The 18261-nt window shown below is 44.8% G+C and overlaps 1 protein-coding gene across 2 annotated transcripts; it reads left to right on the top strand.

The window, feature by feature from the left end:
- The first annotated feature begins 1450 nt into the window (after positions 1–1450).
- On the top strand, positions 1451–13055 carry chka (choline kinase alpha). 2 transcript variants are annotated; one of them, XM_084450799.1, is made up of 12 exons: positions 1451–1882; positions 2437–2545; positions 4378–4431; positions 5892–6005; positions 6578–6711; positions 7375–7479; positions 8427–8485; positions 8616–8703; positions 9928–10036; positions 10356–10462; positions 10548–10629; positions 10949–13055. In XM_084450799.1, the coding sequence occupies exons 1-12, from the start codon at positions 1647–1649 to the stop codon at positions 11006–11008; spliced, it is 1257 nt and encodes a 418-aa protein (XP_084306925.1). In that variant the 5' UTR covers positions 1451–1646; the 3' UTR covers positions 11009–13055. The 2 variants fall into 2 exon arrangements, with proteins under 2 accessions (XP_084306925.1, XP_084306926.1); XM_084450800.1 differs by lacking the exon at positions 4378–4431.
- Positions 13056–18261: the final 5206 nt, after the last annotated feature.

Below are 18261 nucleotides of genomic sequence, written 5' to 3'. Positions count from 1 at the left end.
CCAACGTCCTGTACTAAAGCTATCTTGAGTTATAGCTAGCAATAGCACACGTCACTCTGGGGCAAGTTGTCTCGGTGCTCTCGGGGCAAGACATCACTATCTTCCCCAGTACATATGTGGCAAGTTGCCCCAGTACACATTACAGTCCAGGAAGTAGTTGATTTTTTTTTGTCATTTGCTATTCATTTACACTTGTTATTCTATTAAGAGTGCATTTTGGTCTGCATAGACTCATTATTAATCTGTCATGCCACAGTATTATTTGTTCATTTATTTACTTACATGAGTGGTTCCTGTTTTCTCATGCCCTGACACCGATGAAGCCCTGGTATTGAAACATTTGTCTAAATAAATCACACTTTTAACCATAGAAATGAGTGTGGAAAGCCTCTACTCTTATACATGTTCCTATTTGTTGAAGAATATGTGACAAGTTACTCCGCATAGTGTGAAAACTTACCCTGCGATGGGGCAACTTGTCACAAATGCACATAATGTACTTAACCATTTATAACTCTATATTAAAGTGAGAAGATTATACATGATTTGTGCACAATAATCTATTATTAAATTGAATATGGAAAATGTGTGACTGTGATGTGAGACCAGGAAATTGAAGTGAAAGCAAAGAGTGACAAGATGCCCCATTCTCCCCTACTCAGCTAGACATTTAACGGTTCTGACATTTAAAAGTCTGTGGATAGTCTCCGCCCCTGTGTAACAAAAAGACATCTTCAATCATACGCACAGACACACACACACGCACGCCTGATAGCAAGCCTATCTGGGCCACCAACTCGACTATCTGGGACACACACACACACACAGGCCTATTGTAGCCTAGGTCTACTGTACATCATACTAGCCTAATGGAAGGACCTCTCTCTTTTCAATGGGCAGTAATTACACTGTGTTCTCCATTTTATTTTACTCCTGAGCCGAGGCGTAATTGAACTGTTATTAGCCTACACGGCGCCTACTCAATTGTGCTCTGACAATCGATACATTAAAAGAAAGTGTAACGTTTCTTAAGAAATCAATTGCGTGTGCCATTTCAGTGGTGGTGGCCTCCACTGGTTGTAGTTGAATGGTGTCGGGTCGAGAAGCAGGAAGACATCATTTCCCCTCGGTCGATATGGCTTACCTCGGGTTTAGATAATGGCCGGCTGGCCTAATGCTACGTTATCTCTACTTTACAAGCAGACAGCAGGTGTTGATAGTTAAGCTAATTTGAAAGGAGGGCGGTGAACAGTGAAATAGCTCACATTCTTTCAGTTTCGGCGTCCATTTGTCAGTATTATTCCATGAGGGCTACGTGCGCGGCTTTTTTTGGTTTTCGGAAGGGCTGTGCCTGCGCCAACCAATGGGGGGAGAGAGATGGTGACGTAGCGGTGCGAAGCTTTTTATGTGTGGCGCAGCTAGTAAAGAATCCTCATTAGGTTCATTCTAAGCCAAAAAACGGTTCAGTTACTGTATACGGATATTTTTTCAAGAGATTTGTTTCCTGTGAACGGCGGTGCTTTCCTACAGCCTAATCCAAAAACGTTGCTTTATAGCCTATCATTGGTATAGCTGGTTTACTGTGGAGATAGTGTTAGATTTTCATTTAATTCATTCGAGCGGTAAAGATAACTTCCAAGGCAGTCATGAAGACAAAATTCATCAATGGTGTGTCCTCATCCCCGTCCCTGTCTCTTGGTCTCCTGGTCACCGAGAATGCGCTAGAGGTCCAACCCGACACCGAGGTTGAGTGCAAGGACATCATCCGGCCCGATGAGCCCGAACTGGACACAAAGCGCAAGGCGTATTTATGGTGCAAAGAATTTCTCCACGGTGCCTGGAAAACGGTGTCTGAAGAGGATTTTCAAATCAGCATTATAAGGTTTGTGTTGATCTTTTATAACCGTCAAAACTACAGTAGCTTTTGTGCTCCTCTCGACATCGTTATTATTATTATTAGGCTATTATGATTATTATTATTATTATTATTATTCGTATTGTTGTTAATGATATTAACAACACAATTGTTATTATTGTTACTAGGCTATTATTATTATTATTATTGTTGTTGTCAATGATATTAACAACACAATTGTTATTATTATTACTAGGCTATTATTATTATTATTTTACATCATCAACCTATTTATGTGCAATTTCGAGAACAAATTGAACAAAATTAGCCTACATTACCTAAGTTGGTATTCAAATAATGTTTAGGCTTAATTGAGATTTTATTTGGCTCATTATTGGTCTGTGTATGACAATATGCCTTTTTATTTTTATTTTATTTTTTCGATTATCCTCCCAAGATGCCTATAGCTAGCCTATGCCTATGCCTTTGTTAATATAATATCTGTGTTCAGAACGAAACCCATTTCCTATTGTTCCTATTGGCTGAGTGTTGAATGTCGTTCCTATCTGGTTTTGTGACAGAGGGGGTCTCAGCAACAAGTTATTCCTCTGCGCGCTGCCCGACAGCCTCAGTTCTGTAGGGGAGGAACCGCGAAACGTCCTCCTGCGGCTGTATGGCGCAATCCTGCAGGTATGTACAGTAGCCCAACGACGTTTTAATAGTCGGTGTAGCCTAGTAGTGCCTTAAAACACTGTCTTGTTACACCACAACCCCAGATAATTCACTGTGTTTCAGTTGTAAGATTGTAGCCTACTCGTGAACTCATTTTGACGAAGAAAAGAAGAAAAACTGCTACTGCCGTTCTGTTATGTCCTCTGAGTGTTTATGAGGTGAGGCGGTCTGCTGTGTTTCTCCTCAGACACGACCTGCCCTCACAATTCTGCCTACAGTACTGTATGTGATGGCACAGCTCCAGGATGTCCTCAGTGAGTGAGTGAGTGCGTGAGTGCGTGAGTGCGTGAGTGCGTGAGTGCGTGAGTGAGTGAGTGAGTGCGTGAGTGCGTGAGTGAGTGAGTGAGTGAGTGAGTGAGTGAGTGCGTGAGTGAGTGAGTGCGTGCGTGCGTGAGTGAGTGAGTGAGTGAGTGAGTGCGTGCGTGAGTGAGTGAGTGCGTGCGTGTGTGTGTGTGTGTGTGAGAGAGTGAGAGAGAGAGTGTGTGAGTGAGAGAGAGAGTGTGTATGTGTTTGTGTGTGTGTGAGAGTGAGTCAGAGAGAGACTGTGTGTGTGTTTGTGTGTGTGTATGTGAGGGGGGAGGATGTGTGTGTGTGTGTGTGTGTGGGAGAGAGAGAGAGAGAGAGAGAGAATGTGTGTGCGTGAGAGTGTGCGTGCGCATAGTGCTTGCGTGTGTTTGTACAGTATGTTTGTCTGGCTGTCTGAGTGTGTGTGTGTGTGTGTGTGTGTGTGTGTGTGTGTGTGTGTGCGTGTGTGTCTGTGTGTGTGCGTGTGTGTGTGTGTGTGATTGTGGGTCTGCGGATGTTGTGCGCTCATGTACCACCAAGGCTGTACATGCGTGTGTTCTTTGCCGTAGGCTTCCCAAAGGAGCGTGCCCTGAGCACTCTTGTTGCCAGGCGATTCCCCTACACACCACACGGTACAGTATGAGATCCATGAAGTCTCAGCCCCACTACAAAATACCTATTGTAGATGACCGATGTTGGAAGAAGTTTGTGGGACTGATGTTGTAGGTTGCAGCTGACCTACCTACATTAATTATCCAGTTAAAAAACAGATAAATAAAAATATACAATAATAACTTTTGCGTTATTATGAAATTCAGAGAGATAAAACCAAACTACTGAGGTGTTCTTTGTGTTATTCTCTGGCATTGCCTCATAATCAGCTTCTTAATGGTTTATTTTAATGTGAGTATTAACCTGCAGTAAATTACTTGTTAACACCTTAAGTTGACCTTAACAACCTTGTTACCTTAAGTTGACATTTCACATCAGACACCCCTAAACACTTGGTTACCCCAGCGGAGACCATGGGGCATATGTGCCAATTAAGGCAGACCCTTATTTCGGTCGTAACAGCGGCCATCGTCTCATCATAGAGGGGATTTGAGCCCAGGGACATGTAAACCCTGGACACCACCTGGCCTCACCAGGAGTAGGCGGCCTCTCGAGGCCTCCCTAGTTCTGGGCTGTCCGGCCCCCGAAGACCGCACCCCGTCTCCACAGCGTCTCTGCTCTGTCCTCTGTCCTGTCGGGCAATGAGAGCTAAACTGCGCCCGATGTCCTGTTGGGCTCTGGGACCTAGACCGGTGTCCTCCTGACTTATACGGCCACGGCGAAGGGCACGGAGGAATCACAACAAACATGTCCTTGTAAAAATCCTTAAGGGATAAGGGACTAGTTGTGACTCCTGCGTACTCACGGCCGGTATCTTGATCCCTGTGTGCTCACGTTCAGAATCTTGATCCCTGTGTACTCATGGTCAGTATCCTGCTTTCTTTCATTGATAGATGTCCTGTAATAAAGGGGAACCCAGGCAGTCAAACAGAGAAAATCACTCTCAAGTAAGTAACCAGTTGTCTCCACCCAAAATCTCCACATATGGAGTCTGAGGTGCCTCAGAAAAGACTCCAGCTTGACTTTCTGACACTGGCACAGCTGAGCCTAACCCCAGCCATACCTCAACTAGCCTTTACACACAACTGAATCGACTCTTGTGAGGCCATATTGCAAGTCTGGTATGTTTCTAGATTGGGTGGGCTGCCGACAAACAAACCGAGATCGGCATGTATAGTACACTATGTTGTCCCAACAAACAACTCTATTTACATAAGCAGCCCACTGTGTTCTAGAAGCAAGCGGCGTTTGCTTAGCTCCAGCCATGAAAAAAACGCCTTAAGGGTCAACTGGCGTAGTGTAAACATGAACCTGGCTCAACCTAAACCGTACCTGACGGTGTGACCCGTGGTATAGCTGGCTGTAAGCCTCCTCGGTACAGTATGTGTCAGGCTGATTATTGTTCCGGAGATAATGCCTTTAGGATTAACGTCTGCCACCGTCAGCGCTGTAATAATGTGTTGCGTAACCGCCATCAGAATCTGAGCATGTTACTGTAATGAGCTACAGCGGTGACCAATCCCCCGTCCTCGCCGACCGAGAAGATGTTATTATTATTAACACGGTGTTAGCGAGCATTGCAGCGAGCATTGCAGCGATCAGTCTTGCCGTCCCCAGTAGAGAAGAGATTACTGTTAGCATTAGCTACAGTTGAAGTTGTTCTCCTACTGTATGTCCAGTGCATTTTAATGTGTGGCATACTACAAACCGATTCCACCGGGGGGACGATTCAGTATTCCATCATTTTAGACCAGGCGTTACCTCAAAGACCGAGGCTGCATTTCGACACGATTCGATTCGCCCCGTCTTTTCTTAGTTTTAGCTACAGTGACGAGTCCTGTCCTCTGTCCTGTCCTCCGTCCTGTCCTCTGTCCTGTCCTCTGAGCACCTGCTACGCCAGCGAGCTCTCTCCTCTGCTCTGCTCCTCTCGGGCGCTGGCCGGTCTGGGCAGCGGGCCCTGGACAATGGGCCCCTGCCACGCATTCTGTGTCAGTAGAAAAGCCACGTTGTCTCGTCCGGCTCGGCCCTCGGCGGCGATCGGCCGGCTCTGTCTCTGACACAATCACACCCTTGTTTCCTCGCTCCCCTCCTCCAAGGCAACCAGGCCCATTGCTGCTACACTCGCCCTCAGCTGCCAGCTGTAACCCTTACTGGTCTGTCTCTGCCCATGTCTAGTCTGTACTGGTCTTCATCTTCATACTGGTCCATCTCTTGCCTTTACTGGTCTATACTGGTCTATCTATATAGTACTGTAAACACCAGTCCGTCCCTAACTATCGCTAACTCCAGGGAAATGGATGCGGGTCTTTCTTGAACCCTAACGTCATAACAGAGCTGTGTGTTGGTGATGCACCATGTGTAACAATTTGTGTGCGTGTGTGTGTGCGTGTGTGTGTGTGTGTTTCAGGGGGCGGAGGCCATGGTCCTGGAGAGTGTGATGTTCGCCATCCTAGCGGAGAGGGAGTTGGGGCCCAAACTCTACGGGATCTTCCCTCAGGGCAGACTAGAGCAGTACATCCCTGTAAGTAGCATCATATCGCAGGGCCAGCTGCTGCTTCAACACCTGTGTGTGTGTCTGTGTATGTGTGTGTGTGGGGGGGGGGGGGGGGTTGTGTAGGTGTGTGTGTGTTTTGATACGGGACATTTGTGTTCAGGTGTGTCATGCATCTGCGTCAGTGCATGCATTTGTGTTCTGTTCAACAGTGTGTGTAATTGGTTTTGTAAGGGAATAAATCCAGCATACTGAATGCTAACCCATCTGTTCTCAGTAAAACGTTACACAATCCATTTTCCGTGATGTTCAACAGTGTATTTACAGCTGGTTTAACTGAAGCATTTGTGCCGTCAGTAGATGTTCAGCCTGTCATATATGTCTCTCGAGATAAATGGATTATGAAGTGAGTGACATAATTTACAGATTAATGATAAACACTGAATTTGGTTGAGATAGCAAAATGTTACTGTAACTGTGCAACTTTGAAGAGGTACAGTGAGATGAGATGCACTTTTTGAGAACCGCAACATGCTGCAGCTAGACTCCGTCGGAGTTTTACAGCAGCTGCTCGTTACATGACCACCTCTTTGTGTCGGCAGAGCCGTATGCTGGAGACAGTTGAACTGGGCATGCCCAGTATCTCAGCCGAGATCGCAGAGAAGATGGCGAGGTTTCACGGCATGAGAATGCCTTTCAACAAAGCCCCCAAGTGGTTGTTCGGAACCATGGAGAAGTGAGTGCGATAACGTTCTGTTCTAGAACCACAGAGGAGCGTGCGTTCCGTTAGAACTATGAATGAATGATCTGTTTTAGAACGGACGGTTGTGTAATAGCCATGTAATCTCAGGTGCTGAGTCGCAAGCCCCCGTCTGACCTAGGCAGTGATAGTAGAGCGTGGGTTGATCTCTCTACTGCCGTAAACAAACAGTGTTATCAGCCTTGCCTCTGTCAACGTGGCAGGTCCACTCTGGCTGGCCATCCTCCAGACACTGGAAGGCTGTCGATTCAAACACACACAGTATTAGGAGAGAGTCAGCAGGAGACGGGTCAGGGAACCTGTCTGAAACATACTTTTGTACAACATCATCCATTCAAAATTGTACTTGAGTTGAAGTACTTTGTGATTGTGTATCGTGGAAGCTGCTATATAAATAAACTTTACTTACTTACTTACTTACTTATTACGTATCTACTTCCAAATGTAATAGGCTACAAACCAGCTACAAGCTAGTGTAGAAGGTGCGGAAAATTCAGTCTTCCAAGGTAAATTCAGTCAGGTTCCCACTCACAGTTTGTGGGTTTGGACACATGCAAAGAAAGGATATGGACCCTTACATTACCATTGTGAATGTACAGAATGTACACTAACCTCCCATGTTTGGTGTGTCCCCTGCAGGTATCTGAAGCAGGTGCTCAGGACTACGTTTCCCAGGGAGAGTCAAATGCGCCGGTTCAACCATCTGCTGAGTTACAACCTGCCCCACGAGATGGAAACACTCAAGTACGGCTACCGCTGCACCATACTACACACTAACACTACACTATCAACACCGTACTATACACTACTACACTATCAACACCGTACTATACACTACTACACTATCAACACCATACTATACACTAACACTACACTATCAACACCATACTACACACTATAGTATTTTTTTACCTTTATTGATCCAGGAGAGACCAAGGTCTCATTTACAGCGGTGCCCTGGTTACATAACAAACATCGTAAACATAAAGATATAAAACAATATAACAATATAAAGTCACATTCCTACATTTTACACAATTAATTATAGTGACACCATTAGCCAAAACAAACAGACTTCGACCCCATATTCCCGAATCATACGTTTAAAAATGTCCAAAGGGACTAAGGCATCCAATTTAAAAGTTTCCTGAGACCTATTCCATGCTCTAAGAGCACCATAACAAAAAGCAGTCTTTCCAAGTTAAGTTTTGACTCTTGCCCTTATGACTCAACCAGTCCTGAGGCCTTGCCTAACGATGACTAACCTGCCATGTGATGAGGGATGTTGGGTAGTTGGGTAGCATTTCCAGGAAGGCTTTGTACACACACAGGAGCTGGTGCTGTGCTCTCCTAGCGGTCAGGAACGGCCAACCTGATGCAAATTACAGTGGTGCGTTCTAAAACGGTCACCAGTGATAAAAATGAAGTGCTGAGTGATAGACAGTGTCAAGTTGTTTCATGGTAGTCAGGGCGACATGCATATAAATAGTCACCATAATCAAGTACTGATAGGAAAGTGGACTGGACTAAAACAGTTTAACCCTTGACTTTTTACATAGTTCATCAGGCAGGCAGACAGGCAGACAGACAGGCAGACAGGCAGGCAGACAGGCAGACAGGCAGACAGACAGACAGTTGATGTGTATCTTTGCTGGCCTGAGCCTGAGCCCTGAACTTGTTCTTTGCTGCAGGTCATTGCTGGACTCCACCCACTCCGCTGTGGTTTTCTGTCACAACGACTGCCAAGAAGGTAGAGTACTGCTCTGGATCGGAGTGTATGTGTGTGTGTGTGTGTGTGTGTGTGTGTGTGTGTGTGTGTGTGTGTGTGTGTCCTACATGAGTGTTTTGATTGTCATTTGTGTCTAATCATGTGATTCTAGGCAACGTATTGCTTCTGCATGGCCGTGAGGGTTCAGACAAACAGAAGCTCATGCTGATTGACTTTGAATACAGCAGCTACAACTACAGGTGTGTTCCAGCGCAAGTACACACACACGCGCGCGCACACACACACACGGTCACCTTTGTTATTCCTCTTCTGTCAAAAAAGAGTGAAATTGTGGACTTCGGCCAGTTAGTCACTCTGATCTAATTACATCCAACATCACATTGTCAGGGAGGGCAAACTGACCCCATGACTAATATCCTGTCCTCGTCATCGCGCTCTCCCAGCCTGCCTGTGTTGTGTTGCGGTATACGTAATGCCTGTAACAGCGCTGTTGACTGTGTTGTAACAAAGGCCCTGATTGGTGAAACGGACGCTGATGTGTAGCTACTGGATTGGAGGAACTGATGCTCTTGTATACATACAAGTTGTTCTTAACCTTTAACCCTTCTAACCCCTAATCTTCAACGTTTTCTGATACTATACTCTGGCAGTAGTCTACAGCTACTGTACTTTGATCTTTTTTTTTTTAATCTTTTGTTTATATACTGGTTTGTCTGAGATTTGCATCTCCCTTTGAGGAAAGACCTGTTCAGGTGTAACAGGGTGTGACAAATATGATTAAATATGGACAAATACAAATTACAACATATACATGTATAGCATACTGTACATACTATATGTTGCAACACAGAGCAAATACGGTATATGATAAGGGACATTCATCTGTGATGCGTTCATTTACAATAGCTTTGAATCGGTGATAATGCAAATGAACGCACCACTGATGAATGTCCCTTGTCATATACCGTATTTGCTCTGTATCTTCTGCTGGGATCATGTCACATAATTAGTAGGTATATTATATATAAGAGTACCATGTGTGTGTGTATATATATATATATATATATATATATATATACATTCCCTTAGGGGGATGTTTTGGTTCCTTATTTCCTGGAAACGAGATTGACCAACTAGCTCTGTGTGAGTCACCCCATCCCCCTTCAGCTGTGTTACATGTGTTCTCAAGACATCAAAACTCGTGCGTCTGACTTTCTCTTTCTCTCTCTCTCTGTCTGTCTCTCTCTTTCTCTCTCTCTCTCTCTCTCTCTCTCTCTCTCTGTCTGTCTCTCTTTCTCTCTCTCTCTCTCTCTATCTGTCTCTCTCTTTCTCTCTCTCTCTTTCTCTCTCTCTCTCTCTCTCTCTCTCTCTCTCTCTCCTTTATGACTGGGCCACCGGTGAGGGGACGACTGTTAGGTGGCTTCTCTGTTTGCTCATGTTTTTCCGCTTGGTGTGTTCTACAGGGGCTTTGACATCGGCAACCACTTCTGCGAATGGATGTATGACTACAGCCATGACAAGTCCCCTTTCTTCAAGGTGAACTCCCAGAACTACCCCTCCAAAGCCCAACAGGTATGTCCAGTCAGGGGTCAGTCAGGGGTCAGGATCCACCTGTTCATCTTTGCCCAAGATAGCTTCCGTTACTTAATGATGTGTGTCTCTGTCTAAAATGTTTATCTCTTGTCTGGTATTGCCCCTATGTAAAGCGACCTTGGGTTTTATGAAAGGCTCTAAATAAATGAAAGTTATTATTAAGATTTGTACGAAACTAAACAAATAAATCCACTGTAAAACGGCTTCAACCCGTCTTTGACGTGGTATGGGTCAGGGGTTAGGATTGGGGTGAGGGCCATGCCATAACCATCGAGTAACTTTTGGGTTCCGTCCCCAGCTGCACTTCATTGGGAGTTACCTGCGGGAGTCGGACCAAGGGTTCGAGAACCTCGCTGAGGAAGACCAGACGAAGATGAAAGAGGAGTTGTATTTCGAAGTCAACAGGTGAGTTACCGTAGTTACCAAGGCAGCGCGTGTGCCTTGCGTCTCTTGTCTGTGTGTTGCTCAGGGCCGTCTGTCTGTGTACCAGGTTCGCTCTGGCCTCCCACCTGTTCTGGGGACTGTGGTCCATCGTCCAGGCCAGGATCTCCACCATCAAGTTTGGCTACCTGGTGAGTGTCTGTTACCATAGCGAGTGTCCGTTAACGGGGTCTGTTACCATGGTGAGTGTCTATAACCATGGCGAGTGTCTGTTACCGTGACGAGTGTCTGTTACCAGGGTTATGTGACCTAATGGGTAGATGTGTGATGGTGTAAGTCCAGAGGACACCCATCTCTGCCATGTCTCTGTGTAACTTAGTTCTCCCTGATTGACCTCCGAGGTTCAACAGGGGCAGAGGAGGCTGTGTGCAGCTGAGGTCAGGTCTGATACTGTGCCTGGATCGTGTGTGTGTGTGTGTGTGTGTGTGTGTGTGTGTGTGTGTGTTTCAGGAATACGCCCAAGCCAGGTTTGAAGCCTACTTCAAGCATAAGAGGATGCTGGGTGTCTAGAGGAAGGGGAAGAGCCATGCATTCTCAGCGCTTCAACTCAGCCAATCAGAGTCCCTGACCAGGCTTTCATGTGACCTCCTGCCTTGCTCCAGTTGGTGTTGCATGGACCAATCCCAGGCCATCAGAGGTGATTTTCCAAGATGCATTGCTGCTCAGTGTTTACAATATTTAGCTATTCCATTCCATTTGTTGTCATGGTCACCACTGTCGTCATGATCAGCATTGTTCCCAGCCCCTCCTTAAATCACCCTGATGAAGACGAAGATGAAGATACAGATTAGAATGGCGATAACGATGAAGATGGGGATACAAAAAGCTTGGTTGTTTTTTGTTACCTGCGAGTAGATTCCCATTTGGAAATGCAACATTGTATCAATGTATCAATCTGTACTTCCCATATGGAAAGTCTGGGTGTAAGTAAACCTCAGCACCTTTGACCTACTTTGTTATCTATGAATCGCTGTCACCTGACCAGGGTCCGACCTCTACTGAGTTTTCGCTAGGTTTTCTTAGAGGCATATTGCCCAACATTCATTCAGAAGAACATTCTGTTCTGAATGAAGAGCATTCTGCAGAGGAAACCCGTCAACTTCCTCAACAGTGTTCCGATGCCAGTGTGTGAATACTATGTATAAATATGACCTGATGTAGGCATTTATCCCTGCCCATTAAAGGGACAGTTCACCCAAACTGCTTCATGAACTGCTGTGCTGTTTGTATGGTGCTACTGCACTACTGTCATACTGTATGACTTGTGTCTGTACAACAGCAGGGAGGAGGGAAAACTGTGAAAACGGATTATTACAAAAAAAAACAAGACCAATCATTTTGCCTAGAGGTGTTTGAATGTTTATTTTTTAGCCTTTGGGACTGGATATTATTTTTACTTGACCATTGTCATTTTATTTTTGGTAATTGCTACTTCGACTGTGATGTGATCAGCTCTGTTTTACATGTTGTCATTGTTTATTTCAGTTGTTTTTGTTGATGTGAAAATGTTTGATCGGATGAACCTCCCTCTGACCTGTCATTGGTAGTTACCATGGCGGCAGCACTTTTCTGACTTTACTTAAATCCTTATGAAACATTGACAAACATTTAAGAAATATTGACAATTATTGATTACTGATTGTTGGTTGCACTTTATTTGTAAGGTACAGAGAAAGACTGTAAAATGGCAGTTGCTTCCTTTCAAAAGGAAAATGCCAGTTTCCTTTCAAGAAAGACTGTAAAATGGCATTTTTTTCCTTTCAAGAAAGACTGTAAAATGGCAGTTGTTTCCTTTCAAGACAGACTGTAAAATGGCGGTCGTTTCCTGGTTCACTTTGACAAACAGCTTTCCTTCTGCCACGGCCCATAATTCATTGTCTACATATTTTTTACCATCCATATTACAAACCTTGTGCATGCCTAGTATATTCCCAATAAATACAGTACCATTGGATTAAGTGCTTCCTTTTTTTTTCCTAAAATGGAATATGTATTTTTCTTAAGAAAATGTCATTGAAACAAGTGTCACTCCACACACTGCAGTATGTGTGATGATGTCATTATGTTCATGTTCAGCTAGAATACAGTAGTCTACGTTTTACTTCACTTGGAAATCTGCTGTAACATTTAGTTCTGTTTTTAGATTAACACCGGATGTTTAACACCTGATCTAACAGGTTTTACATGGACGCTCTGAAGTCTGTTTAGGTTTGTACCCTGAAGCTGTTCTAGATCCTGCTGTCCAAAACGACTGTAGTGAAGAAACCAAACTTGTAACCTCTCTCTAAACCAGCTTCCTCTCATGTGATTAACAATGTAACTGGACATTCTACTAACCAATGTTGTAAAAGGAACAACACATATACTATGAGTTTGAGTGTGTATTCCTGCTTACCTACAGGTATCTAGCTATGCACATTGTTATATATATAAAAAAAATATTGTAAAAATAATAATTAAAAAATTAAAAAAAAATCCTTGTGAAATTGCGAAAGGAAACTGCTTTTCAAACCGTGACAAAGTATCTACTGTAACTTGTGGTCAAATATTAAAGAGAAACAACAGAGACATGTTTGGTGTCTTATTATCTAAAAGTGACTCATGAGAATTTACATGTATGATAATGGTAGTAACATGACAGAGTTAATGACTCATGCCACAATGTCATTGAGCACTCCTCTGTCTCTGAGTATGTCTGTCTGTGTACCAGGTCTGCTCTGGCCTCCCACTAGGATATATACATATATACAGTCTGGATAGATATGTATAATAATACTCAAATATACATATATACGTGCATACATACATACATACAGTACATACATACATACATACACTACATACATACACTACATACATACAGTACATACATACATGCATACATACATACATACATGCATGCATACATACATACATACAGTACATACATACAGTACATACATACATGCATACATACTGACTCTGCACTAACTCTTTGCAGTCCAATTGCACGGCTACTTTTTGCGCTATATTCGTATCACAGCACTTAATGAGCTCTGTCATGCACTAGTCCATTGTTGTTTGGTTGTAAGCACCAGAGTGTTGGAAAAAAAAGCCTCTGTATGTAGAAGTGTTATTCTATCATGCTGTTATTGAGAGCATTTTGCATTATGGAATTGCTGTCTGGTTTGGTAATCTATCAGATAAGTTAAAATCACAAATTAATCAACTGGTTCATACTGCACAGAAAATGATGGGGGTGAGAGAGTATCCCACACTTCAAATGATTTTTGGTAAAACCGTAATCAGACAAGCTAGAAAAATCACAGCTGACCCCTCACATGTCTCGCATGCAGAATACGAACTGCTCCCATCTGGCAGATGTTAGAGTTCCAGTTAAAAACAAGGAACGATCCCTCAACAGATACAACTCCTTCATTCCACTATCAGTTAGTCTCTTAAACTCCGACCATAAGCAGTGTTGATGTATTATGTATGAATGCACTTTAAACTGTTTGCACATGTCCATGCACTAATGTTTGTTTTGTCCTTGTTATGGCACCGTTGCACTGTATGTAGCAGCCTGCATGTCTGAGACAAATGTCCCTTGGGACAAATAAATGAATCTTGGATCTTGAATAGTACAATAGCAATACACATATTCTGATTCTGATACATGCACACATCCACAACACTCAGGAACTCTCAGGCGCTGTTATAGAGTGTGATGGCGGCTGGCACAAAGGAGCGCCTGAACCGATCTGTTTTGCACCTGAGTGGGAGGAGCCTATGGCTGAAGGAGCCCCCCATCTGCCACAGCTCGCCATAGAGGGGAGGAGAGGGGCTGTCCAGTTCGTCCCTCATCCTCCTCTCCACCACAGCCTCCAGGCTGTCCAGCTGTTGCTCCACGACAGAGCTGACCTTCCTCACCAGCTTGTCCAGGCCACGGCAAAGACCGTGCTGGTTACCACAGACTGCTAGAACATCCGTAGCAGCCTGCTACACACATCAAAGGACCTGATCCCCCTAGGGAAAACAGTCTGCTCCTATAGAGGGCCTCAGTGTTGTCCGTCCAATCCAGCTTGTTGTTCAGGTGCACTCGTCCGAGAACTTCTGATGTTCTCGGACGAGTGCTCCGAGAACAATCAGAAGGCAACAAATGGCACGCTTCAGAGTTGAGGTCAGTGGTGTAGAGGGGGAGCAGGAAAGGTGTTGGAAACGGTTTCTTGGGGGGCGCCAGTGTTGGTCATCACCACCAGTCTGACACACTGCCTGCCGGTGACCCAGATAGCAAGCGGATCTGGGCCATATACAGGCCAGATCTGGCCCTTGTGGCTTAGTTCCGGCCCATATATGGCCCAGATCCGCTTGTTATCTGGGGAGGTAGTCCGTGATCCAGGCCACCATGTTGTGATCTACCTGCTTGGCTGGGAGCTTTTCTGCTAGCCGGAGGGCCAGGAAGGGGTTGCATGTTGCACATTGAAATCAGTGAAATTGAAGCCAACACATTTATACATGTAATAAAAATCGGCTACATATATACAGTGGGAATCAAAATCATTCAACCCCCATTGCAAATTAGCAGTTTTTCAGCTGTTTGCAATAAAAGAATCAAACAAGAACAATTTGAATTGCTCAACACAACTAATATTACAAGAGGCTTCTCCAAATTCAACACAAAAAGGTACTTTCAATGATTACTGCGGTCTCAAAATTATTCAACCCCTTTGTGACAAGTAGGCCTACTTGGTAAAGCACCCTTTTGCTGTTATGACCTGCTGCAAATGTGATGCATAGCCAAACACCAGCGGCCTTCCTGAGGAATCTTAGCCCATTCCTCATGGGCGATGGCCTACAGTTCTCTATTCTTGGGTTCGCGTGCTGCAACCGCCTTCTTCAAATAACACCAGAGATTTTCAAGTCAGGAAACTGTGACAGCCACTCTAGAATCTTCCATGACTCTGAAACCAAGCCTTGGTTGACTTTGAGGTCTGCTTGGGATCATTGTACTGTTGGAAGCCCAATCTTCAGCTTCCTCACAGATGGCATGACGTTGTCTCCTAGGATTTCCTGATACTTGATTGAATCCATCTTGTCCTCCACACGCTCCATGTGTCACTGTATCATTGTTCCTCCTCCAGACATCCATAGCGATGGAACAGAACTGGAATTTTTCAGACCTATACAGCGGTATCAACTTGTGTAGCCCCAATAGTTCCACCAAACAAGGACTCATAATACACTAGCCTAACTATAGACACCTCTGTCTATTTATAAAAAAATATATATACATTATTATAGGCTAAAAAAGCAAATGAAGATCTGGTTTATCTGGTTAAATAAAGATTCAACAAAAAATAAAATAAATAAAAACATGTATTAATATGTAGCGGCAGTAGTTGTTAGAGAAATGATTAGGATATGGTAAAGAGACCCTGACACAGGGCATTCATGCTAAGAAATATCAAAATCCTCATTTGTTTTACATCAATCAATCAATCAATCAAAGCTTTATTTGTATAGCGCATTTCATACCCAGAGGCAACACAATGCGCTTTACAGAGAACAAGGAAGGTGGGCATACGTCCCACCCCTACATATTCCAGAGGGAAGCAAAAAAACTGTAATCACCTGGGGGCCAGATAAGTGAGCTGTAAAAAATTCTTCCCTGACCCCTCTCAACAAGGCGATCGAGCAAGCTCCAGGAGTATGTTTGTCTACCGGCTAAGAACATTTATAAAGCAATACATTGCATTAAATTACATTTCAGAGTGAGAGAGGCTAAAAGCATCATAGGAGAGAGAATATTCTACGGACATGCTACATCATCCACAGCAGACACAGGTTACATAAGTGTCTTGGCTCTCCACTATCTCTGAGTATGATGATACCAAAGACCCTCGTCTGCTCCCTCCTTGTCCTCCCCCCTCTCTCCTCATTTACCTTCAAACTATTATGTCATTTTCCTTATTTGTTCTAAAGTCAGCTAGACAAAGATCAGGGTCAACGGGCAGAAACAAACCGAAGAGTTTTGCGTTTGAGTTGAACATGCCACTCTTCTATTTGGCTGTCCTGTATCTGTTAACTTGTTATCTGTGTTATCTAGTGACTTACATGAGCAAGTACAGTAGTAATGATAATGCTAGTAACATGAGTGTCATGACACGTTGTCCTCTGCAGTGGTGAGACTGAGCTAAGATCCTGCTGAGCGATAAACACAGTCCACAGGAAATAGATCCAGAAGGTGTGTCTGACCAGTACTGACCCCCCTGGTACAGCCCAGCCCGATACTGACCTCCCCAGTACAGACCACCCAAGTACAGACTAGCCTAGTACTGACCAACACCGACCACCCCAGTACTAACCAGCCCATTACTGACCAGCCCAGTGACCACACCAGTACTGACCACCCCAGTAAAGACCACCCCAGTACAGACTAGCCTAGTACTGACCAACACCGACCACCCCAGTACTAACCAGCCCATTACTGACCAGCCCAGTGGCCACACCAATACTGACCACCCTGGTATAGCCCAGCCCGATACTGACCACCCCAGTACAGACCACCCCAGTACAGACTAGCCTAGTACTGACCAACACCGACCACCCCAGTACTAACCAGCCCATTACTGACCAGCCCAGTGACCACACCAGTACTGACCACCCCAGTAAAGACCACCCCAGTACAGACTAGCCTAGTACTGACCAACACCGACCACCCCAGTACTAACCAGCCCATTACTGACCAGCCCAGTGACCACACCAATACTGACCACCCCAGACCGGCCCAACACCGATCAAAGAGGGTGTGGACAGCAGCTGCTGTAGTACTCAGAATGTTTGGGTTATAGGCCTACGGGTGTATCTGTAACAATTGTGTTTTTTACTGTACACAATTGACAGACGCCCTTGTGCCTAAGAAAATAAGAGTACGGGTTGCACATTTCAGAATGTGGGGGGGTGTGGGAGAGTGCATAGATAAACCTAATGAGCAGAAAAGCAAAGTTGGCAGAACGCCCAGAACCATGTGAAAGGGATGCCTATGCACGATTGATAAGATAAACCGATGCACGCGCTCACACCCCAAGAGTTGTTTACTTGCCAGTATAAATGAGACTGTCCCTGAATGTATCTTTGTTTTCTGATCCTCCAGTTCTCTGGGGATTATGCTGCGTTCCAGTTGCCTTAGGAACTGGGACTCTCCTAGTTCCCCTGCAAAAATTCAGTTTGGAACACTCTCTGAACTCCGTGACTTCCGGTGTGTTCGCTCGGGGGTGGGGGGCGGGGTTTACCCTGACCTGACCTGACCCCGACTGTGTTTTTTTGTTTTTTTCCCTTTTGTTTCTGGAACGCGGTAGTCTCGGATGTGACGTCAATCGCAACCTCAAATTCCTACTCTGGCATTACACTACCTGCAAGCGTGCATTAAAATCACTGGTCTCTGGGATGTTTTTGTGTCAGACTAAATTCTCGCCCACCAAACCTAGAGGGGCGTCTTGAGGTCCAGAATGATCTTCTTCAGGTCGCTGCAGTAATCTGGGAGAGAGCAGGGAGAGGAGGGAGTGGGCGTTGTCTCTCCTCTATGTATGTATCTCTGTCTGTATACCAGGTTTGCTCTGGCCTCCCATGTCTTCTGGGGACTGTGGGCCATCGTCCAGGCCAGGAGGTTTGGCTACATGGCGTCTGTCTCCATGGCGAGGGTCTTCGCTGATGGATTGGGGAGAAATAGATGCCGGTGACCAGGGAGAGAGAGAGAAGGTGAGAGCGAAGTCTGGAATTTTCAC

This window comes from Borostomias antarcticus (genome assembly GCF_949987555.1).
Source record: "Borostomias antarcticus genome assembly, chromosome: 16".
Classification (NCBI taxonomy): Eukaryota; Metazoa; Chordata; class Actinopteri; order Stomiiformes; family Stomiidae; genus Borostomias; species Borostomias antarcticus.
This window is presented reverse-complemented; position numbering and strand designations above follow the sequence as displayed.